Raw genomic sequence first — 26060 nt, 5'->3', positions numbered from 1 at the left:
AAAATGGGGTGTACGAAGGGTGGAGAATGTGTTAGGTAAGCAGAACCCCACTCTGCTTATCCACCTGGCCTGTTGTAGCTCTTGAATATGGCCATACAGAAATGCCAACAAACTATCTCCCGGAAAGAAAGCACTCGTTAATAATATTGTCTTCGATCATTGTAAATCAACAGAAAAGGGCCCCCGTGGCCCTGGAATTTTTATCCAAGACAGAAACCATTTAGTGTATAGGCACTGGGCGGGGACGCCACAGTGGTAGGCTGTGGGTATTCTGTCAAAAGCCAGTTGTTCTCTGAACTGTCCCGCCCAGACTTTTCCTCGTGCTCCGTGCTCCGGGAGGTAAGCAGCCAGATGCCTGCTGGCTGCCAGACTGGCGTGACTAGTAAAGCAGGCTCGGTGTCGTGGTGTTAAGGCCTTGATTGATTTCCCATGGATGTCTGTCTAGGAAGGCAGGAGGGAAAGAGACCAAGAAAGACAGACTGCCCTACTGAAAATAGCAACGTGTTTCCTAGGCCGGTGCCAGGAACGTGTGCTTTCATGCACTCTGCCTGCAGCCACCGACTTCCCTGGGTGGACCGTGCTTTGCTGCGGCTGCCGGCGTAGCTCCTACCTGAGGTTTAAGACTCGGCTAAAATACAGTGCCTCCCCTGCAGGGGAGCACACAGAGATGAAGCTCATGTAAGAAGGGGCCATGAGTTTAGCTTGAGGCCAATATAGGGAGACAGGTCCACTACATCATTTAAAGAGCGCTGCATTAGAAGTCAGGATTCCTGGGTTCTAGATGTGGCCCTGACATGACCTTAACTAGCTGTGCGAGCCACATCACTGAAGCCATTTATCTAGACTCTCAGGACGTCAGTTTCCTAAGTCACTCATGTAAAAATATTTGCTGGGTAGTCACAATATATACAAGAGACTTGGGGAAGAGGGGTTCCGAGGGGTACAAAAGATGACCAAGGAATTTTCCCACATTCATGGAAAGTCTAGAGAGTGATTTTGTTTTAAGATTTTTTTTAAGGGACTCCTGGGTGGCTCTGTCAGTTAAATGTCTGACTTCAGCTCAGGTCATGATCTCCCAGTCCATGAGTTCAAGCCCCGCGTTGGCCCCTGTGCTGACAGCTCAGAGCCTGGAGCCTGCTTCAGATTCTGTGTCTCCCTCTCTCTCTGCCCCTTCCCTGCTTGTGCTCTGTTCTCTCTCTCTCTCTCTCTCTCTCTCTCTCTCTCTCTCTCTCAAAAATAAATAAACATTAAAATAAATTTAAAAAAATACATAAATAAATGATTTTTAAAGTGTATTTATTTATTCTAAGAGGGAGAGAAAGCACGAGTGGGGGGAGGGGCAGAAAGAGAAAGAGGGAGACAGAGGATCCCAAGCAGGCTCCACACTGTGCGCACAGAGCCCAACTCGAGGCTCGAACTCACAAAACTGTACGATCATGACCTGAGCCCAAACCAAGAGTCGGATGCTCAACCGACTAAGCCACCTAGGTACCCCAAGAGTGATTTTTTTTAAATGTAAGTAGGTATAATAAAAGGCAAAAAATGAGAAATGGTTTAAGGGAAAGACAACAAAATTGCTGTGAAAGTCCCATTGAGAGACAGAGAGACCTACAGAAAGACAGAGAGGAAGAGGCAGAGAGGGAGCTATCCTCTGAACTGATGCGATGGGGAGAATAGCTCCTGAAGGAGGCAGCATTTCCTTTGGATCTTGAAAGGAGGGTGTGCTTTGCTTCCACAAAGGCAGGGAGTTGGCATTGTTTCAATGGGGATTGCGGTAAAACATAAAGCCAACACAAAGCACTGCATCTTTTGTACCTTTTATCTTTTTCGACTCTTTCTCTTGCTTCTTGGCACCTGCCACAATTATATTTTGCACCCTTGTTGTTTCTCACCGAGTTTATCACAGGAAGCTCTAACCTGCTCCCTGGCCTCTGCTCTAGCCCCGATCTCATCCATTCCCCAGTTGCTGGACGATCCTTCTAGTATATCTTTGATGTGTCATTCCCTGGCTTGAATCTCCTCACCAGATCCTGTTACCAGAGGATGGGTCCCACATATTCAGCCAGGTATATGTGGCCCTTCATGATGAGCCCTTCCTTTCCCTTCGAACTGACCTCCCACTATCCCTTCATCTGCAGTTGAGTCATTCCAAGTTATGTAAAGCTCTCCCAATCAGTCTTAATCAGTCTTTGTTAAAAGGAAGAAAGAATAAGGATCAGTGTTTATTCTAGTTAGGCTGATGTGCAGGGGAGTCTAGGAGATTATTCTTAGACATGGAGGGTCAGACCATGGAAGACCTTTAGAGCTGAGTGAGGATGTTTTGATTCGTGTTAACAGACATCTTTAATGTGTGGGACTTGGACCATGATGAGATCATTCCTCTTCCCTCAGCACTAAACTTCTGTGAACCTATGAATGTAACTACTGTAGTTTCTTTTCTTTACATTTCAGCGATTCCTAAAATTATAGGAAAATGTGCCACTTTTTCTTGCCTACGTTTACAGGGAATATGTGTTTTCCCTCAAAGCATACTTTGGTGGAGTTATGGACCTTCCCTTGCTCAGGAATTTTTATTTTGTTTTTGTTTTACTTTGCAAAAATCAAAGGAAAAGATGTCAGAGACGTTGGAATAACAAATAACTTCTTGCCATACAGATATTCTACTAAATGGATCTTTTACTGAAATTGCCTAGCTGTGCCCTGTAGCTACTTAATAACCTGCATCGTGAGGCTGAGTTTGAGGGATTTCAGGCCGGATTAAACATATCCATCCCTATGTACCAGAAGGGGCTGACCTGTCAGGTTTTGTTATCAGTCAGGTTGGCCCTCTAATTCCTAAGTTTTAAACATTTGGAGGAAGCCAATTTAATAAACAATAGCTAGCAATGGAGATGTCAAATAGTGTATTGGTTCAAAAATAAATATATTCTAGACCAACTGGTTTTTAAGAAATGACTCAAGTTAGGGGTGCCTGGGTAGCTCAGCCAGTTAAGTGTCCAACTTCAGCTCTGGTCATGATCTCACAGCTTGTGGGTTTGAGCCCCACATCGGGCTCTGTGCTGACAGCTCAGAGCCTGGAGCCTGCTTCAGATTCTGTGTCTTCCTCTCTCTCTGCCCCTCCCCCACTCACAATCTCTCTCTCTCTCTCTCTCTCTCTCTCTCAAAAATAAATAAACATTAAAAATTTTTTTTTAAAAAAAGAAAGAAATGACCCAAGTTAACACTGAATTCTGAATTGTGAGGGTTAAGTTGGAGGGATGCATGATTGCTTTTTTATTATTGTGTAATTAGGAAATGGAATGGAAGACACTGGCTGGCAAATTGTCGAATAGTGTTCTCATTCACTTTGCTGAAAGCACACTTTGCTGGGGAGGCAACAGACTCCGGAGACTGGCTGATGGGGTTCTGGTCCCAGCTTTTCCATTTTCTCACTGTGTGACCATGGGCGAGTTGAGTTGTTCAACCTCTTCCTGCATTACTTTTCTTATATGCAAAATGGAAATAATCTCTCCTAGGTCTGCGACAAAGAATAAATTAGTCTACTTTCTAGGAGTCTTACAAGGATTAAATAAATGAGTTAATCTTACAAGCCTGTTATAGGGTTAAATAGGTTAACACGCCGAGAACAATCTGGTATTTGCAGATGGTGTCTGAATATATTTAAAAAGCGGAATATTTACTTTTTTTTTTTGCTAATTTTTGGCTTTTGTTGTACATTTAATGCTTGAAAAGCTGGTTCCATTGAAGTTTTATTTTATGGTAACATAAGTAGCTCTTTTCTCCAGTTAGACCTATAAGGGGACATTGCTGCATCTTTGGGGACTTGGCCATTTGTGGAGTCTAAGAAATGAAGAGGACAACACCAGTACATCTATAAGAATCTGAAAAGAATTGTGAGGGAAGGATGCCTTGTAAATCTTTCTTAAGCCAAAAAAAAAAAAAAAAGTTTTATAAAGGAAATTGGATACTTCTAACAGAATCAACTCTTTTTCTAATGGTCTAGGAGCTCAATGCCTGAGAATGTCTTAAGTATTTTTTTTTTTTAATCAAGGAAGTTAAAATGAAGCTGCCATCCAGATTTGAAGTAAAATTCAGCCATTTGTTCATTCAGTTAACATATTTTTGAGCACCTGCTATGTCCCAAGCATAGTCCCAAGAAACGGGGAGACAGGAGTTTGGGAACTAGACACAGACTGAGTATGGAACCTACATGTGGAGAGAGGTTATAGTGAGGATATGCTTTCTTTGTAGAGTCTGAGATTCTGCCCTGGCAAGCCCAGCTTGTATTTTTCATAAATCCTGTTCCTTGAGCTACCTCATTCCAAATAATGACGACCTTGTGAGATGCTAGCACGTTAGCCTTGTAAGGAACCCCAGAGACCATTTAATTTACTGGCCTGATACTACAAAGAAAGAAGCTCAGAGAGTTTAAGTGGCTTACAGATCCCATGTCTCATCTATTTTTTTCCAAAAATACTAGTATGAAAAATTTCAAACAATCACAAAGTGGTAAGAATTTAGAGTGAGCACCCATGTACCCAGAACTAATGTTCATTATGTGTATGAGTGTGTGTATGTTTTTAAATAAAGTTCTCTCGGGCTTTGTTTTTTTTTTTTTTTAATATTTTTTAAATGTTTATTTTTGAGAGAGAGAGACAGACAGAATGTGAGCAGGGGAGGGACAGAGAGGGAGGCACAGAATCCAAAGCAGGCTTCAGGCTCTGAGCTGTCGCACAGAACTCAACGCGGGGCTCAAACTCAAGCTATGAGATGATGACCTCAACCGAAGTCGGCCGCTCAACTGACAGAGCCACCCGGGTTCCCCATCTTGGGCTTTGTTGATTGTAATCTTGAAAAATTATCATATGGTACACTAAAGGGTAGGTTTATTTTTATGGTTGAAGTCACTTAATATTTTTCTTCTCACTTTATTAACATAACAAAAGGAAACTCAAGGTCAGAGGAAGCAGACAAAAGTCCTAGATTTATAATAAATGTTTCAGTTTAATATTGGACTTAGTTGAATGTTTGAGCAACTCTTTTATGCAGGAAACAGGCTAGGTGGTTTTAGAAATATAAATAGGGGTGCCTGGATGGCTCAATCGGTTGAGCATCTGACTCTTGATTTCAGCTCAGGTCATGGTCTCGCGGTTTGTGGGATCAAACCCGCTGTTGGGCTCCACACTGATGGTGCACAGAGCCTGCTTCTGATTCTCTCTTTTCCTCTCTGTCTGCTTCTCCCCAGCTCATGCTCTCTCTCTCAAAATAAAAACTTTAAAAAAAGAAATATAAAGTAATGTAAGTTATGGTTTCCAGTTTGGGAGATCCTACCATCTACAGAGAGACAAGAAATCCATAAGCTGATTTGCAGTTAAGTAAATAGGACAAGAAAACATGCAGTGTCAAATAACTGATATTAGAATATTCCTACCGTTGATACTTCACCCATAAGATTTATGTTTCTAAATAATATTTTTCTTACATTTCAAATGTTTTCATGCACTGGGTAGGTCAGGTCTGTGAGAATGAGAAAGTGTAATTTTGAGGAGTAGCAGATAGGGAGGCTGGAGGTAGATAACAAAAGACTGAAGAACCAACTTTGTCTCATGGGTGTCTAAGAACCAATGAGTGATTCTGAATAGAGGAGGAGCTGCCATCATTCAGTGGTCTCTGAGCTTTGTGAGTTGTATGCTGGTGGTATCTGAGGAAGGACTAGTGGTTATGTGGGGGAGGGTTTGGAAGGGGGGTCTTTAGTTAGGAAGTCAGTTAGAAGGAAGTTGCAAATGGCCTGGTGTGAGATTGTGACATGGTAAGGGTAGCACTTGGGTCGTGGAATAGAAGGAATGGCTATGAGAAATTGCAATGCAAAAGTGTGTGTGTGTGTGTGTGTGTGTGTGTGTGTGTGTGTGTGTGCTGAATAGACATGCGAGATGCAAGGGGAGAGAGGAGAAAAGACAACCAGTGGTGGGCTCCAACTGCTTGCAGCTGCTCAGGAGAGTAGGTTACGTGCTTCTCTTCCCATCTCATTTCCGTCTTGAGTGACAGCACATTTGTAGCTTGAAATCAACCACAGTAGATGGATTTACACCTCCAAAAACGGCTAACACTACAATTCAGGGCATCTTATTTTTCCAGAAAGTCAATATCCCTGCACACCATGGGGTGAACCACAATTTTGAAGGTGACTGTTGATCCAGTAGAGATTCTGGAGAAGATACTTGGGTAGGACCTGTTGAGATTATTGTAACAACTCCAACAGTCTGACCATGTGGGTACATTCCATCTGTAAATGCCATTTACTATCCTTTTGGTAGAGACTATAAAAATGTTGTTCAGTGAATTCTACTACGTTGTTTTAGAGTCGAAACAATAGGTGGAATGCTCTGAAGACAGATGTTTTGCTTATTAGTGTCACTTCATTACAGATACCTTGAAAACTCCCTTATCTTTTCAGTAAAAATGTGTGCCGTAATAATAGTTTCTTATGGGTCAAAGAGTAGCTAAGCTACGGAACAAAATAATAATTTAACTGAGAATTCATGTTAATATGAGTTCCCGTTATCAGGGAGAACTGTGGGGAAGGAATTGTGTGCTGTGACGCCAGACGGAAAGCGGAGTCGGGTTATGGGGTTTCACAAATGTCATCTCTTACCCTGAACTCTTACGGTCGAAGATCTTTTACTTCCTTCTTTAAAAAATGGAAACAATTTAGCTATTCAGCAGAGGTTTGTAAGATAAATCAGGAAGCATCGGTAGAGTACAATCTGTGGGCGGGAGGTGTTTAGTGTGAAAAGATGTGAGCGATCTATTCAGTGAAACTACATGGCAAAACAGCATTGCCCCATGATCCCAATTTTGTGTTAAAAAAAAAATGCTCTCTCTACCTATTCAAAGGCTGGGGGAGCAAAATGTTTCAAAGAGCTACTTCTGTTTGCTGGGTTTACAGGTCGCTGTTTGTTTATTCCTGTTGTGTACCTGTTTGTGCTGCACAATCGCTAGAGCTAAGAAAAACATCTTAACAAAATAAGAAAAGATGCATCCTCATTATGCCCAGCTGAATGCAGTGTGATAAGTAACTTGACAATTTACGTTTTTTACAGGGTATCCCTGGAGCAAAGGGGGAACGAGGAGAAAGAGTAAGTACCCTCCGGCTCTGTTTATCACACACAGCTGGCTGCACACCTTTCATCACCAAAGCCTGATAAAGGATGACCATTTATACTGTCATGATTATTCATTGCTCTTATTTCATTCCCTCCCTCCTCGCTCTCCTCAACTCATTGGACTGTGAGCACATTGTCAGGTGGAAAAACACCCTGTGGGCTAGAAGTCAGGAGAGCAGGTTTCTAGTTGTATATCTGCTGCCATTCAGCTAAATGACCTCAGGCCCATTTCTTTAAGGATCAGAGGGAGAGAATCAAACTCCTCTGAACTCCAGAGTGAATTTGAGGACAGACTTATACAATGGATGTAAAAAGGCATCAGAGAAACAAAAGCCCTGTACATTTGCCAAGTAGTAGAAATGGGGCTTGTGTCTTGCCTGATGGGCCAATATTAACAGCCAATGGCAGACATACATCAACGAACTGGCTGTGTCATGTAAGTCAGTTTGTTTTAGGGACCTTCTCTCCCTTTTGAGAAACTGTGCAGCTGCTGATAGAATTGTGCTGTTGCCTGATAGAACTGGGCTGGGTAGTAGAAACAGCAGCGGCTTTGGGCTCATCCAGTCAGTTACCTTTGTGAAACTTTGGGCAACGTGTTTAACTCTGTTCATCTATAAAATGGGTTTAATGCCTTTCCTTTGAGTTGTAATTGATAGTAAATAAGCCACGGCCTGAAAAAGTGCTATATTTTATAAGCTCTAAATAACTATAAAGGAGGCATTAAATACATATGGGTTTGTTTCAAAAATTAAATTTTTTAGAATCTGGGAACAGAAATAAGTACTTGGGCCTTTACATTTAATATAGACTCCCAGGAACCTGACACCATGAGTGTCAAATTGCATGACCTTCTCTGCACATGGTGGTCAATCCTGTCTGTCGAGGGAGCCACAGGGACCAGGCGGGAACAGCTAATGAAGCCAGGTCTGCATCCTGGAAGTATTGCCGTGCAGCTGGGCTTGGGCCTGAGAGTCAGGAAGATGCTTCTTTTTCATCCAGGGCGATCTGCAGTCTCAGGCCATGGTCCGAGCAGTGGCGCGTCAGGTGTGCGAGCAGCTGATCCAAAGTAAGTGCGTGACACGGGGCGCCTGGGTGGCTCAGTCGGTTAAGTGGCCGACTTCAGCTCGGGTCATGATCTCGTGGTCCATGAGTTCGAGCCCCGCGTCAGGCTCTGTGCTGACCGCTCAGAGCCTGGAGCCTGTTTCAGATTCTGTGTCTCCCTCTCTCTGATCCTCCCCTGTTCATCCTCTGTCTCTCTCTCTCTCTCTCAAAAATAAATAAACGTTAAAAAAAAATTAAAAAAAAAAAAACAAAGTAAGTGCATGACAGTTTCGGATATTGTTCTCTGTGGTTCGTCCAGATGGGAATCTGCCCCTCCCAAGAGTTAGTGGCTCAAGAGAACACCTCCAAAGCTTTGTCTTGGTGCAGATGGGTAAGCTTTACAGATGGCCATAACTAACCCATTACAGAGGTCATTACAGATCACCCTTGAGTTCTGTGTCGATGTCACAGATAACTAATTCCTCTGTGGCATCAGTCCAAGAGCTCTCCTTTTGCCCATATAGATCTAACTTGACTGCCCCGATCAGATCTTTTGTTCTTTCTTCATCTTCAAGTGGATAGATTTTTTTTCCTCAAGTACTCAGCACTTGAAATCTGCCGGACGAAGGAATCCGAAGCTGCTTTCGAAGAGATGATTCATGGTGTTGATTTCTATCAACTCGCTAGATTTAAATCAATACCTCCTTTTTGTCCTTTTCTTTGGACTGGCCTAAGGCCCTTCACTTTATTCTGTAACATTTATGTAAATACAACATAATAATGCCCCTACACGCACACAAGGGCGGCCTTCACGTGACATTTTTGACGTGACACTGGTGCTCATGCCAAAAATTACACCGGAACATGCTTTATATGACACCCAACTTTCCCACAGCACAGTATTCCAATTACTGATTCGTGTTCATTCACTTGTATATCTACCCGTTTTGTGTTTCTCCCAGGCCCTCTGACGTTTTGTCTCAATAATCTAACCAGAGGGTTACTAGTGTGGGCCCTTCCTTCTGCCAATGATTTGTTCGATTCCAGGAAGATCTAAGGCCTTGTAGAGACGAAATATTCAAACCCAGCCATCTCTGGCTTAGCTCTAGCTGTCAAGCCCCCTACTCTTGTGCGTGCTACACACGCCCCTCCCATGAGCTGAGTGGCTGCCTCAGCTCTGAAAGGTTACATTTTTTTTGACCCAAGGACGTCTAGGAGTCTCATAAGCATCCAGGTAGGCCTTTTGGCTGGTAGCAGATATCCCAAATTCCATCTGTAGTAGAGAAACCCAGACCCATCTTTGGGAAGGCATGGAGTTACTGTCCACACCATCTTGGGAGCGTTTTCATTAAGACATAAATCATGCAGACCATGTACAAAGCTACAGTCTTCAGGCATAGGAGTAATGCTTCCTATATTATAACTTTATTTCATTTTATACATTGCCCAAACTAAATGTGTGTGTGTGAGTTTACCAGTTTTATTTTTTTTATTTAAATTTATTTATTCTGAGAGAGAGAGGGAGAGGGAGAGACAGAGAGTGTGTGTGTGGAAGGGGCAGAGAGGGAGGGAGAGAAAGGGAATCCCAAGCAGGCTCTGCACTGTCAGCACAGAGCCCGATGTGGGACTCGAACGCACAAACCGTGAGATCATGACCTGAGTGGAGATCAAGAGTCAGATGCTTAACCGACTGAGCCACCCAGACGCCCTGAGAATTTACTAGTTTTAAACGAAACTATTAAAGTTTAATGCCACCATAAGATCATTAAAAACATAGTAAATTATAAAAGCTAAATGGAACATTAAGTGGAATATGTCCAAAGCTAACCTGTACCTTGGATTATCTTGTAGGTTTCTCATTTCAAGTAAATGAAAGTAAATGAGAAGGTAATTATTTTAAGGAAGCCTAAGGGTTAAATCCAAATAGGACTCACTGACCACAAAATGTGGAAGATTTCACAATAGTTGTTGTCATATTCCATGGTAGAATAAAAATCTTTTAAAAGTATATGATTATTTATGACGTGCCCTACAAACTCAGAGTTCAAAATGGAGTTTTTTCCCTCAGGAAATCTTAGATTCTTGTGAATGACTTAGAGGAAATGAAAGCCAGCAGGGAGTTATACGAGAAAGCTGAAATGAGCCCGTAGAATAGGGAGGCCCTGCCTGTGAGTGCCGTTGTGAGAGAAGAAATAGAAAAGATGGCGTGCAACTTTATGAGCAAGCCCCGACCTGCCCAGAGGCTGTTTCTGGCACCTCAGCCGTCTTCCCACATCCCGCCTCAGGTCCTTCCCACGTGCCGCCTCAGGTTCCTCTGGGCTCCTTACTTCATGGCTTAGGTTTCTGCTCAGAACTTCATTCATCAGTTAGCTTCTAAGTATAATAAAACCATGAGTTATCTGGTTTTTGGTCCAGAGCTGGTCAGAAGAATGACTCGAGGAAAGGTTATGTGGGGAACTGTGTGAGGTCAAAGTGATGACAGGTAGAGAAAGTGATGAAGGATGGCCCCTTGTCAAAAGAGAAAGGTGGAAAAGCACACGCCTACAGGTGGCCCCTGAGTCACCAGGAAGCCAATCCTAGTTGCGGTCATGGTCCTATGCTTAGGAATGCATTGAATGTATTCTAGAAATAATCCCTCTAAAAATGGTTACTATTCTTTATTTAGATTTGAATGTTTGAAAAGGGTGAGGTTTTCATCTAGGAAATTCACTTATGTGGGAAATCTTACCTTCTGATGTTACCGGAAAACTGAATGAAGCATTATGGTAGCAAGCTCTTTATCAATCTATACTTCTGATTATTAAGATACATTCTTCCAGGGGCGCCCAACTCTTGATTTTGGCTCAGGTCATGATCTCGCGGTTCATGGGTTCGAGCCCCACATGGGCCTCTGCGCTGACAGGACGGAGCCCGCTTAGGATTCTCTCTCTCTCCCTCTCTCCCTGCCTCTCCCTCGTTCACGCTCACTCACTTGCTCTCAAAATAAATAAATAAACTTAAAAATAAATAAAATAAAATACATTCTTGCAGCCATAACTGAGTTAAGGGATTATAGGAGAGAGCGCCAGATTTTCTTTCTTTTTTTTAATAAAGCTCGTGGGAGTTTCTGCAGCTGGGACCCAAGTAAAGGTTCCTGCAAAAAGGCTTGGCGACGAAGAGACGAATTGAAACAGAACACTTGTCTGGGGATTTGTGAGCAAGAGGGTGGAGCAGTCTTTGTGGGTTTGGAAAAAAGGCAAATAAATTGGTGGGGTTGTTGCTAGAGAAAAGGGGCAGCTGGGTGAGGGTTTGGGGGTCAGATAAATGTAGGGGGCGAAGATCAAATTTATGACTTCTGCCCATTGATGTTTACTGGGATGCTGATGTGAGCTGTAGGATTCCAAACTATTGAGATGTGTCTTGAATACAGTCCAGCTGTTCATATCATCCAGAGTAAAATGTAATAATTTTTAACTTGGAAAGCAACATATTTCAGAGGGGTGTGCTTTTCCTCTTGTGGTTATCTGACAGAATCGTTTGGAACCTTGACAAATAAAACCACTTGTCTCCCCTTTCTGTGTGTGACAGTTCATTGAATGTTGTCTTTGCCCTTTGTGTCTCAGGTCACATGGCCAGGTACACAGCCATCCTCAACCAGATTCCCAGCCACTCCTCATCAGTGCGGACCATCCAGGGGCCTCCCGGGGAGCCTGGCAGACCAGGCTCACCTGGAGCCCCTGGTGAACAAGGGCCCCCCGGGACCCCAGGTTTCCCAGGAAATGCAGGTGTGCCGGGGACCCCAGGAGAACGAGGTAAGCTGGGGCACCTCTCTCGTTGGAACACCACTGAGGTGTGTACAGTGAAGCAGAGTGGAACAGTGGTGCTCATGCAATGACGAAGTCCAAAATAATGAATGTAAATTCGTTTCACCCCATCTATTCTCTAGTTTCTTATTTATCCATCTCCAAGATTGAGAAATTGAGTAATCTACAAAGCATTTCATCAAAAGCCACGTCTGCTCGTATGAAAAAGGAGGATCAGGACCCTCAACTCACCTCTAAGAGGCTTTTGAGCTAATGAGAGGAAGGTATCCCCTCTTAGATGGAGGAATTGAGAACAGGTGCCCCTTCCAGGTAGAAGAATTAGAAAATGGTGCCCTCCTCTGATGTGGCATCACACATATGTCATGCTAAGCCAAGAGTTCACTTCGTAGGTCTGGTGCCTTTTTTGTGCAGTGCCCATACCGGGCAACAGTTGGTGGCATCCCTCGAGTGAGTCATGAGTTGTATCGACCTATGATTTACATATGTCTATGTAGACCATGCCAACTATAAACTTCGGATGAAAATACTGTTCGTGGTTCCTCTTTCTATAATATAAGGCAGCATTTTATTTAATAGTTTCACGGGCCAATGTTTTGTCTTTCCTACTAAAGTTTCTTGAAAATAGAAATACTACTTAGCCTTTGCTGTTATCCTCTACAGGTTTTAGCAGTGTCGTGTAATACAATAATAAGACTGGCTGAATTTCACCCAACTCTATAACTGGCCAAGGTCTCCCACTCCAGAAGCAGATTAAAGAGATGTGGGAAATTGGAGTTCCATATTAACCACAAAGAAAGCAATGGGGAGAAAGACAACCGATACAAGTATTTTCTAAGACACAATTTTATAGAATGTGGGTCTGGGGAAGAGCTAAGTATTATGTTTGCCCTGTGAATCCTACTACTTTTGTGAGATGGATAGGATATATTCCTTTTGTAACATCGGAGATGTAAAATGCGGATGACAAAGGTGATACTTTATGTTCATTCTTGATCCGTGCCAACAGGCCACGTGCGTTCTGCCTCTGCGCTTTCGTACGCATTGCCCCCCGCTTTGGAAATGTCCTTTTCTTTGCCTGTCTTGTGCGTGTCTTACTCTTAGCTCAGGGCCCGACTTCCCTTCTGTTTCAGGAATGAGGTTGTTGTCGATCACCCCAGACCACAAACGGCTTCACCCCCTGAGCACCTGCCACACCAACTGTCTCTCCCACCCATTTGAGCACTCATCAGGGGTGGGCGAACAGCTAGACTGCCAAGACAGGGTCAGGTCTGAATTGTATTGCACACTCAGTAGCTGTTGCTCTAATGGGAACCCAGCTCTGGGTTTCCTTTCTGAAGGTTTTTCCTGGGCCAGGGCGCTAAATCAGCACATGTAGAGAGGGGCATAATTCCCTCACAGCACATGGAAGATCTGGCAGCTAGGAAGGTGGCCACCTCTGTCAGCCGGGCACCCTCTAACGGTGTCAGTGGTGGATCACCTGTGACTCAGGGGGCACAGGGCCAGCGCCTGAGTCACTCTCAGCAAGTCACAAGTTGTGTTTGTTCTTTTTGGAAGTCCTGTTCTTGTTCTTGCCAGACTGAGTCTCTCCTGCCCTGCAAGAGGACGCGAATGCTTAGACTGGAGGAAAATCATCCAGGAATTCTCAGTGACCCAGACAAACTTCGAAATAAGAATTTCCATGATGTAATTTTCCTACCTACCTATAGCTGTACAGGTATTCCTAAAGAGTGTAGAAGACAAAGCAAAATCCTGTCCTGCAATTCACAAATACGTGGAGGATGACAGTAGGACAAGAAAGTGAGAAATGCCCTTTGCACATGAGGGAAAGTGATTTTGGCTTATTACCGATTGAGGGGAATGGGTTGGGGCTTAAGGTTAGGGTTTATTGACCAACGCCTAAGGACTTTTTATTCCTAGCAAAGTATTTCAGTCTCGTTGCGCTCGGGATTTGTTGCTGCAAGGAAGAGAGTGATTTTTTTTTTTTTTATCTTGTGGTCCAAATGCCCAGAAAGTATTGAGAGAGACAAGTATCTACTTTTCCACTAAATCAAAACAATAGAATTTTAAAACTGAAGACACTTCAGCCATCATTTCTCCTAACACTCTCATTTTGTGTAAAACAAAACATATGAAGATATTGAAGCCCAAAGAGTCTTGAAATCAGCCAACATCAAGACTAGAGAGAAAACCCAGACATCATGGAATTTCTTTGTTGTTGTTATTGTTCCTTGCTATATAAAATATGATTATCATGGTACTCCCTATAATGTAATTTTAAAAGGACACTATGTTATAGTAAGTAAAAATAAGTATTGTTACTCAGGAGTGTATTTAGCCAAATACTGAGCTACAAAAGCAAGGCAAAAAGCACGATGCAGTATGTACGTGCTTGTGTATGCATGCACACATGGGTAACTGAGGCAAAAAGAAATACTACTGACCCTTACTATCATTTCTGTTCTCTTCTAGTGTTAAAAGGCCAAGGGGCAACCTTGGATTTTATGTCCTCTTCGAAATACACTGTTCTAGTACAAACGTGTACTTTGATTAATCCAATCATTATCATTGAACTAGCCAAAGAGTATGCATTTTGGAAAACAGAAAAGAAGTGACACTCTCCCCATATTTGCAGTGTAGACATTGTTCATGACTTTCCTGACATTTCCATCACCTAACAGAAGCCTATGTTTTGCCTCCATTTGAATAGCTACCTCCCTCTCATTAACCCTTTGTCTCCTTTAACTTAAACAAAGTATTTTTCATGAGTTTGTGTGGAGCAGTCTTTTTAGCTACGTTCTCACATGGATTGCAATATATACGGAATCCTTAGAATTTAAGGATTCGTTCGAAGGATTCCTGCAGCTCCCATTGTTCTCTAAAGAACATTGACTCCAACTCAGGCTTGTCTAATTATTAGCACCCAGAAGTGAAGAGGTCCCATTTCCATAGCATAAGCAAAATATCATGTAGCCCAATTTCTCACCCACTTTTCTCTTCTTGTCACTGACACTACGTGGCTCATTGGCAGCAAAGAAAAGCTATCCCTCCATTGGCTACGGTTTCGTGGCTTCTCCCCATTAAACGCTGTGCTGTTTTCAGGTAAATGGCTCTGTACCCTGGCTTCCAAAGTTCACCAGAGCTCTACAGTTCCCCGTTAGTCCCCAGAACTGAAACAACAGCGTCCTGACTTTTCTGACGTGAACTCACTCTCCAGTCACAGCCTTGCTTCTAACTAGACCCCTAGATCATCTCTCCAGTGCTAATTCTGATCTTCGTGTACCATTCCCAGAGGATGCACCTGTTACTTCCTCATTCCATTTAGTTAAATAATGTTTGTATTCCACGTTGGTGTCTCGAACCATATATTAACCCAAGTCAAAAATAAGTTCGTTGGTCTGTAGTTGGCAAAATTAAATTTCTTTATTTGAAAAGAACTGGGAGCGTTTTCTGATTTCAGTCTTTAGGCTTCAGTTTGTGTCATTACCCAGAAAGTATTGGATCACAGGAATCATCCAACTGAAGATTTTCATGTTCAGGTTGTACACCCGTAAAGCTGGAATTTAATCTGGTTTATTTTGTACAATAAATCAGTAAACATTTATTGAATTCAGGGTTCACAAAAGCTTGACAGTGTGTGAGATAATACTATTATTTACGGCTTTCACTTATTAGGCACTAAACATATCTGCCAATGTTGTGCTTATACTATATACACAGTCTCTCATTTGGATAAAATAGAAGACATGGTTTGGGTAAGGAAGGAACACGGAACATTAGTGGATGCGCCAGTTAGGAGAGAAGATAGATGCTAAGTGAGTTATGTAGAGAGTACATGCTGTCAGAGTTTAGAGGAAGACATCACGCAGCCGTTGAAAAGAAAAGGTGCCAGCACTGATTAAGCAACTACTGTTGTGGAGCGACTGTTAGCTGCTTCGCACCTTATTAGTGCTCATAGAAGTCTTACGAGGTCAGTATTAGCTCCATTTTTAAGTGGGGAAACAGAGGCTTAGCTAGTTTGTCAGTTGTCCGAGGTCACACCGCTGGACGGGGGTGGGGGGGGGACTAGAATTCAAGTGCACATCCGCATGGTTCCAGATTATCTGTGCTTGCTCCTTTCCACCCTCTTGCCACCTTTGAGTTCATTGTGTAGCAGGGGAATCACGTGGGAGAGGCCAGTACCGTGCAGCGTCTGGTGGACCCCTGTTTCCTGATGGCTTCTAATCACCACAGTTCACAGCTCAGTTCACAAAAACCAGTCAACTGCCAGACTGACCAGAAGGCAGAAGCGGGTCATGGTTGTACTATTTGCAAGCTCTTTGCACACTCCGTTCTGTATTTGGAGAGCCTTGGGACACCCGTGACCCAGCAAGTGACCAGCTTGGAGGTGAAGCCAGGTGATTTGTAGGATAAATATGAATGTGAATAAATTATTTTCCATGATTATACATTTTGACACTTGAGGAGTTTTTCTAGGATTTTAACATGTTCCCAGGCTATATAAGAATCCAAATAGGGAAATTGCCTGAAGGAAAACTGGCCATGGGTCTGGCAATAGAATTATACTTCTATTATAACTTCTCACCCTAGGGGACATAGAGAAGAAACCTAGAGCAAGGCAATTCAGTCTTGTTTCACTTGTGATATTTTAGGTGAGACACCAATTTCACTTCACTATTTGTGATGCTGCTTTAGCCAGAAACATGTGATGAGATGTGGTTTGGGGCATCAATCATATATATGTCAGGATCTGAGCTTTGCCACTTGCTACCCGTGTAAGCTTGGCTGCTTAGTCGTACAACTTGATTGTTTGGGGATCTTTATTCATTCATCTAACCAGCATTTACTGAGCATCTACACCACATCGGGCATGGTGCTGGGTGTTAATGACATAGTGGTTAACCGGGCTTATATTTCCTACCTTTCATGTACCTAACATGGAGACAGATATTAAAGAGACTAATAAAAAAATACATGAATGGTTTCATTGCGTTACCATCAGTGTAAGTGCCATGAAAAAATACATGATGCTATGCAACCTAGAAGAGGGGACTCTGACTTACTTTGTCAAGTCAGGGATGTTTTAGCTGAGACCTGAAAGTTTAGCAGTTTGGCATATCAAGAAGAGAGTCAGAGGAGAGCATTCTAGGCAGAGACAGCAATAACGTGTATAAAGGTCCTGAGGTGGAAAAAGGCTTGAAACCTTTAAAGCCATGATTCTCAACACCAGTAAACATATCATCTCTTTTTCTTTTTTTAAAATTTTTTAATGTTTTATTTATTTTTGACACAGAGAGAGACAGAGCATGAGCAGGGGAGGGGCAGAGAGAGGGCAAGACAGAATCTGAAGCAGGCTCCAGGCTCTGAGCTGTCAGCACAGAGCCCGACATGGGGCTTGAACTCATGAACCATGAGATCATGACCAGAGCCGAAGTTGGAGCTGAGCCGAAGTTGGACTTCAGACATATATATATTTTTTTAAAAAAACGAGAGTGCCATCTAGTGTAATAGAAAGAAGTAAAAAGAAAATAATGTATAGTTAAATCATTTATTCTAATAGGCAAATTCTCAGCATGACTACACTGGAAACATAATGAAGAAGTCAAAATGTATTTATATTAAAGAACTACTGGGAATACAACAGCTATAAATTCAGGCTGATGTAGCTGACCTTTATCAATAACATGTCTTTCTGGGGCGCCTGGATGGCTCAGTTAGTTAAGCATCTGGCTTTGGCTCAGGTCATGATCTCATGGTTTGTGACCTCAAGCCCCACTTCAGGTGAAAACACTAGCCCTGCATATCTCTCTCTCTCTCTCTCCCTCTCTCTCTCTCTCTCTCTCTCTTTCTCCCTCTTTCTCTCTCCCCCCCCAACCCCTGCCCTCGTGGGAGTCTCTCTCTCTCTCTCCCCCTCTCTCTCTGCCCCTCGCTCACTTGCGTACCCCTCCTCAAAAAAATTGCCTTTCTGTATTGGTCTCTGTTGTGTTCACAGTGAAGATCGTTTGATAGTAAATACATCATTGGCACTGTGCAAATAAATGTAAATTCTATTCTATTTTTTTTAAGTTTTCCATTATATTTTGTTTTCCAATGTGGGCAGAGAAGCCTTATACTACCCACTATCTCCTCCTACCCATCGACAGTGTCACTGTCTTTATCCATGTTAGTGCCTGGCAAAAGCTGAGTGGAAATGAATGGGAGGTATCATTCCAAAGATTTTCCCCACTGGAACTCGTTAGTTTCTTTAAGTGTCATTAGCACTTGTACCCACTCTGTGGGATCCAATATTTTGGGTGCAATCTTACTATTGAGGCTCAAAAAAATAACAGTGTTGGGATGTCATCTTTAATCACAACAAAATTGCATGTCTTTGTGTAGAGCTTGATGCCAGGGCAATTCTCCCCTCTGTTTGTTACCCAGGTTAATTTTTTATAGTCCTTTGAGGATAAAATCCCTGAATGGCTTTTGAAGTTGGAAAATTATCCCCCTCGAACGTTCCCTGCCACAGGAGACTGAATTTCTAAGGATTGAATGTAAAGAAAGACAAGATTTAAGGATCAATTTTGACCCGTCCTGAGGTTCTGTGGTTAATTTGAAAAAGATGGACTTTGTTCCAGAAAATGAGAAAGGGGGAATGTGAAAAGAAGATGCAACCCAACCAAGTTCCCCCGAGCAAACACAGGTAGGAAAGGAGTCCGCCACTCTCCAGTTGCTGAAAGTCCATGATAGCGCCGCTCAGGGACGTAGAAATGGCAGTCAGAGCAGAGAAATGTTTGCGGACACACAAAAGCTAAATCCGAGTCCCTAATGCTCATGCCCATTTCCTGTGAATCAACAAGCCTGAGAAACCTGGAGAGAAAACTGGGTCCCAGGTTGGTTCAAAGCTGGGAGAGAGAAGTAGGGTCCTTGTGTTCAATATTTCTGTGGTTGAGAAGAGCTGTTGGCACTGAAGATACATCTGACTGAAAACTTTGGCCACAAATTCAGAATAAAAGTGTAGCAGTTGTGAGACAGGAGTGCCTCAGTGGTAAGTGTCCGTAGAACTTCTTAATGTCCCTTTTCTCCTGGTTTATTCCTGGAAAAATGATCTTTATGGGACAGGTCAACTTGATTAAAGATAGAGGGTTGGCAGGGCTCTGGTAATAATTTTCTGGCTGATACTTAAATATTTACAGGTCTTCTCTGTGATGTTGTATTATATTTGATATTCAGTTGCATGAGGCATAGCCTTTTCATTGCTGTCAAAATCTGCTGAAATGCATGTTTCTTTTCTCATCTCCTGCTTCCCCATTCCCTGCCTCTCATCTCCTGAGAGGTAAACTCTGGATAAATAAAGGTAGTTTTCTCTTTCCTCACCCCATAATTATCTGATAAAGTCCAATGCGAATGTCCTTTGGAACAAGACTCTGTTCTCTGAAGGGTTGGTGGATTGTTTTCTCCTAACGTATAGTAACCTTAGTGCATTGGAAAGGAATGCTCTTTTTTTTTCTTGTATCATCTTTTATTTTGTAAGCGTTTTTTTTCCCCTATTACAAAGTGACTCTGTACATTCAACATGACTGCAAAGAGAAGCTCTATGTGTTAGTCATTTATTACTATATAATAAGCTACTGTAGAATTTAGCAGCTTAAAACAATGAAACATATATGCTCATGGTTTTTATGGGTGAGGGATTCAAGAAGGGTCTAGCTGTGTGCTTCTGACTCAGGGTCTTTCACGAGCTTGAGTCAAGATGTCAGCAAGGCTGTGGTCTGTTTTGTCTTTTTTTTTTTTTTTTTTTTGCCGTGAAAGCTATTATAATTGTTTCTGTGGCTTAAAATATTTTGAAACCCTTAATTGGAGGGTCTGTATAGTAGATCTTATCAGATTCTTGCATTGGATTTCAGTCTCTGTCTGGGGTAATGGGTATCATGTTAGAAATATCACTCTGATATTGGAAGGTTAATGCCATCTCAGTTAAGATGTCTTTATATGGTCCCGGTTTATATTTTCTGCTTCACTTCAAGTATGTACTTTTCCCTTTGGCCAAACTGAACTGCTCAGTGCTCTCAGTATTGGTCAGCTCTTGCTGCATAACAAACCACAAAAATCTCAGTAGGATACAACAATAAATATTTTTTTCACCACATATCTGTGGGAAACAGGGGCAGTTCTGCTCTGCTGGGGCCATGGCTGGAGGAGCTAATAGTTTCCTAGAGGATGTAATCCTTATGGCAGTGGCAGAAACAAAACAGGGCAACCCATCCACCTAATCATATTTCAAGCCTCTGTTCCTGACATCGCCACCAACGCCCCATTGGTCAAAGCAGGTCACATGACTGAGCCCAACTCCAAGAAGTCAGGAAATACATGGACCTGAAGTAAGAGAATGCGGGGGCGTATAAGTCTTTTGCAGAGTAATGAGGAGTCGAGACCACTAATTCGGCTTACCGCATTCTTCATACGTGTCTTTTCCCTTCCTACAGCCCTCAGTGCTAATCCCTGTTGTGCCCTGTTCTTGTACCATTTCATGGATTTTTTCACCTGCTCTTCTCACTCCCCAGAACCCTCTTTTTTCCTCTGGCTCATTCATACTCAAACTTCAAAACTCATCCTAAGACTCACGTCTGCCAGACCACTCATTCCTCCCCATGGTTTATTTGTTTGGCCAGTGTATTGGTTGTTGCTACCCTGCTCGATTCCAGCTGAGCCCGACTGAGTAAGATCTCCCTGGTTTGTGCTCCCCAAGCACATGTCTCCACCACAGAAGTTTCTCATTAAACCGTAATCGGCGATGTACTTGTTTGTCTTCCCACTGGACTGCGAGTTCCTTGAATGGGGCTGTGCCTTTCATCTTTACATACCACCCTGCAAGAAGCCTGAGCAAATATTTGATAAATGAATAGACACCTACCTCATTAGACCATGAAACATATCATTTAGCACCCAGGTAGAATATACTTTCTTGAATTGTCTTTTAATGATATCACTTCTGTTAATCCTGTCTCACCAGTAAGGCCACATGCTCCCCAAAGACCAAACTTGATGTCTATTTTCCTTTTGTTTTTCATCGTACCTGAAGTACAATAGTCATTTCATGAATCATAAGTGATTTATGGTGTTGATTACTACTTGGCTAGCTTTTTTGGCTGCCATTTGTCCTTCACCCTAAAGTCATGATAAAAACAGAAGTCCATGTGGCTATAGTACATCAATCCTAAGACATCCTGTTAATAGCCAGTTACTGCCAACTTGACAATGTCAGCATTTTCTTCAAGTCATTATCGTGTAAATTCAGCCAGAAAAACAGGGTGAGATTTTTAAATAGGAGGTTTGGTTTTACTGGATAGGAAATACATATAAAATAGCAAATACATTGGACATTTCAGTGCCCAAATTTTGGTGTGTCTAATTTAGATGTCTGTAGTCAAAAGATCAAGGGACCTCCTGCTTATAATGCCTGTGTGTGTGTGTGTGTGTGTGTGTGTGTGTGTGTGTGTATGTGTGCTTTATGTGTATCTATCCTTTGAGAGACAGAGACACAGAGACAGAGGCAGAGATATTTCTTTTATTTTTTTATTTTTTGTAATTTTTATTTATTTTTGAGAGGGAGATAGACTACGAGTAGGGGAGGAAGAAAGGGAGAGGGAGACACAGAATCCAAAGCAGGCTCCAGGCCTTGAGCTGTCAGACAGAGCCCAATATGAAGGCTCAAACTCACGAACAGTGAGATCATGACCTGAGCTGAAGTCGGATGCTTAACTGCCTGAGCCACCCAGGGGCCCCAGAGGTATTTTCTTTTAAATGTAGGATTGTGCTTTGCCATTTTCTAAATTTCTGGCCTTGTACACAAACAAGTAAAATGGAAATAAAACATATGCTTACTTAGATGATAAAATTAAAGCTGTTTATATTAGCTATGATAAACCATTTTCTGTGGATTTTTTAACATGGCTTTTAAAACAATAAATACATTACAACCAATAAATATACCAAAACATATTTGTATAGCTGGGCAAAACATATATAGAAATGACATATTCATTAATTCTTTTCATTTTGATTGGTTCTAGATTTAATTAGATAGGAGATGTATTTATCTTAATAGTGGACTCTTCATGCTTATTATGAAGGGCTGTTGGTCATAACACATTTTGTTTTACACTCTGCAGACTCTGGCCTTATCCCAATGCCTGACAGAGCTTTCTTCTTTTCCAAGAGCAGAGAGCATCATAGCACTTTTCATTTCTGCAAGGAATAAAAACTAGACTGGGCACTAATTTAAATATCATCAACTGGTTGAATATTCATACCGAACCCAGAAAGTTCATTTTTGAACCCATAGAAATTGGCTCATTTTTCTTTGAATTATTTATCATTTTCCAAACAGTCCATGCTAGAAATAACATAATAGCATTTATGGGGGATCAGTCAAAACTTCGGAGCTGAAACTGATAGATGGGTATTTGGTCTGATAGTCTTATTATAGACCATCGTATCGGTTTGCAAAACTATGGGGACAAAAATCCAGGATTTCTGGTGCTCGATTTAATCCCTGTTCGTTTTTACCATGCACCTGCAGGTGTGAACAGTTAACCTGCACATGACAACATGGGGTTGGTATGCACTGATGAGGGGTGCTCCTCATCTTCTTTCCTGTCTTTTCCCTTTTTCCTTTACAACCTCCATCCTACCCCTTTCCCCTCCCCCCTCCCTGCTGCACTCCCTTCCCCTCTCTCACTGGCCAGATGTCAGTGTGTCTAATTTAGACATGTGTGATCAGAAGACCAAAGGACCTCCTGACAATGTTACCATGCCTCTAACTGATAGGAAAGCCTAAAGTGCAAATATCTTATTGCCTTGATCTTGATCTGGTAGTGGTTCCTTTGGCCACTGGGTAGCCCTACTTAATGATTCAACATGTTTTCCTCTGGCTTTTCTGTGGGATTAGCTCAGTGTAGAGTTGGGCTCTGCAGGATTTTCCAGTCCACCTGAACGAATTTTATTGCTTTGTAGCACCCCACGGGGCGGACCCAGGTTTTATGAGGCCCGGGGTTTAAATGATAGGGGGTTCCTCTTTCAGAAAAAGAGTATGAAGTTACAAAAAATTAGGTAGATGGTATTGAAGGATTTTTTTTCTTTTTGCAGTGGAATAGCTATCCATTTGGGCCATATCCAAACTCCTTAGCATGTCATGACCTGGCCTAGACTGCCTGCTTACTCTACCAGTCCCCAACCTGCAGCTGTAAAAGTCATAGGAAACCACTTGGAGTTGCCCTTGCACACCTGCCTTTGAAGACTTAACTTCAAGGGTCAGCTCTATCGGAAAGCTTCCTGTGATTTCCCACAGATGCCTCTGTTCTGTACTTTCATATCTTGTCGTAGCTATTCTCACACCATGTGTTATAGTTGTCCGTTTGTCTGTTTCCCTGCTACGTGGTGACCTGCTACAGACAGGAAGGTGCCTTCTTCTCTGAATACTCAGAGCCTGATATTGGGATAGACCAGGCGGTTTGCTTTCAGTCTGCTCTTCCCCTTCCATTAGCTCTGCCTCACTGTCTTTCCAGGCTCCCTTGGCCTCTGCTCCTGAGAAGGTTCAGCCAATAGGAAGCATTGAGGAGGATTAGAGAATTTGAAGAGGGGAGAAGCCAGGATATTTCTCTCCTCACCCCAATCCCTGCCTCCCCTGGAATTCCTGTTGTGGTGATGACTTTTACGTGGCTCTTGTTTCCACTGGAAGTCTTTCCCTCTGGTTCTAGATCCTATCAGAAGGCTCTGGGCTCTGGGCTCCAGTCACACCATTTCTTCCCGTTGTCCCTGTGCTCCTAAAGGTGAGAGTGACTTCCTGCTGTTACTACTTTATGAATTGCCTCATCATCTTTCATTGGCTGCTCAGTCCTTCCATCACCCATGTAAACAAGTCCCTGCATTAAATTCTCTCTGCCTGAACCATCTGGAGGGCTTTATCTTTCCCTAAGTCCTGAATTATATAGTCATAGTAGATGGGCAGTTGTTGTATATAAAAAAAAAATACAATAAGGAGCAACTCTTAGCAATGATTTGCGAAGTTTGTTTACATTTGAAAACAATCATGTATTTTCCAATCTTGGCCCCCTTAGCCGAGACCTTAGCCAAAACATGGAGTCCCACATGCTGGTACTAATCCCACAGGCCAAAAATGTAGCAATAGCAGACTCTGGAAAAGTGCACAAAATACTTAGTGAATTAAATCCAATTATTCTGCCATCTTGTAGCTAGGTGCCTCTCCAGTGCCTTGCACTTGCATCTAGGAGGCATTCAAACATATTTTGAATGGAAAACAGACTGTGCTTGCCATTCATTGTCAGCATTTCCTAGGCAACAGACAATATAATAACATAACTGAAGCTTTGTCTCCCAGTTTCTGTGACTTTTTGGTACAGTTACAATGAAAGCATTGCCCAGGCTTTGCATATGTGCCCGGGCATAAATCCTGGGAGTTGCTCAAAATGTCTGGGATCAAGAGAATAACTGTGCTCCCTGGAAATAGCATGAGACTCTAGCGTGGAGTGCTTGGTATGGTTGGGGGAGGGGGGGGGTGCAGAGAAATGAGTAAAATCTCTCTATTCAGAGACCAACGGGCCAAAGAAAATAGGAAGTAGACAACCAAGGGCCCAATCCTGGACATGCAGTCAGTGTGAGCAGGATAAATCCTCCAAATAGCAATGCTGAATCTCGCTCAGAGCAGAGGACAAGTATGCAAACTAAGGGAAATAAGCTGAGGAAATGTGATAACCACAGGGTTGATTTCTGAGCATGGGACCAGAGAAACCGTGCACACTGACTCAGCAGGCAGTTCCGGAGCCTCACCTGCAGTGAACAGGGCAAAAATGCAGCCTGCCTTTTGGGATGAAAAGGCAGGGAGGGCAGTGGTTCAGTGTATAGGCTTCAGCGCCAACCTGCTTGGCTTGAAATCTTGGCTCAGGGACTTATTAGGGCAGGTATCACAGCCTTCTCTTGCATTAATAGTAGTGCCCGCCCTCTTGGTTCTTGTAAAGACTGAATGAGTTTATACATGTCAAGCATCTAGCATTCAAAAATCTACCAAAGTAATTTATAGGCCTAGTTGATAAACTGACTAGCCACATTTTTTGGTTTGTCAAAGTCTGCCCTTGAACTTAGGATTTCATTCATTCATCCATTTGTTTGACACATATTTCTTGAGTGCCTTAATAGGTGACTGGAACTAGGAATATAATGAAAAACTAAAACAAACGGGTCTCTGTCTTAGTAGACCTGTAAAAAAATATATATATATATATATAATAAACATAAAATATAAAAAATAATAAATATAATATATGAAATATAAATAAATATAAAATATAAAAAAGTATAATAAATACATGTATATTGCAGGGTCAGTGTTAGGTTAGTGGTAAAAGAGAATCAGGTAACCCTGAAATGGTTTCTAATGAGACTCTTAAAAAAGAATGAATATGACAAAGGTACCTCTCTACTGGGGGATGTTGCTAATGTATGTGTAGGGGCAGTAGATACATGGGAAATCTCTGTACTTTGTACTCAATATTGCTGTGAACCTAAAAACAACCTAAAAAAATAAATGTTTTAAAATATTTTGAAAAGAAAGAACAAATGAATGAATGAATGAATGATAATCATCTCTCTGATTCTCCTAAATATTTTTGGTAACTCAAAAGAAAACTAAAGATATTTTAATCTTACTTAAATCATATTTTTGGTAAGCTGTGCTCGGTTTTTAGAAATGGCAGAAACTTAAACTTAATTGTAATCTATTATATTCATCTCTTAAGAAGCACTGGCAGTTGATATTGTCAAACAAAGAACTTGTTACAAAAAGCTGTGTTCCCGGAAGCCAGGCATGTGAAAGTAAAAAGCAAAGCTCCAGCGTAAAGCATTTTATTTGTTGATCCTTCAGAGGTCAGGCTTGCTTATAAGAGTCAGCTACATGTTGGTGTAGACATTGTCATTCAGTTAGTCTTCTAGTATTTACTGGGCCACCTACTCTGTGTGAGGTTCTGCTTGGATCTGACACTAACAATAAATATGACACAAT

General features: G+C 42.2%; 1 protein-coding gene across 4 annotated transcripts in view; it reads left to right on the top strand.

Moving 5' to 3' along the window:
- Nucleotides 1-26060, top strand: part of COL14A1 (collagen type XIV alpha 1 chain) — a 212306-nt gene that overhangs the window by 178831 nt on the left and 7415 nt on the right. For all 4 annotated transcript variants that reach the window (XM_030304294.1, XM_030304296.1, XM_030304293.1 and 1 more), the window contains exons 43-45: nt 7101-7136; nt 8163-8229; nt 11807-11995. In XM_030304294.1, coding sequence (XP_030160154.1) covers nt 7101-7136; nt 8163-8229; nt 11807-11995 — 292 coding nt within the window. The remainder of the gene's footprint in view (nt 1-7100; nt 7137-8162; nt 8230-11806; nt 11996-26060) is intronic.

Source organism: Lynx canadensis, chromosome F2, assembly GCF_007474595.2.
Source record: "Lynx canadensis isolate LIC74 chromosome F2, mLynCan4.pri.v2, whole genome shotgun sequence".
Classification (NCBI taxonomy): Eukaryota; Metazoa; Chordata; class Mammalia; order Carnivora; family Felidae; genus Lynx; species Lynx canadensis.
This window is presented reverse-complemented; position numbering and strand designations above follow the sequence as displayed.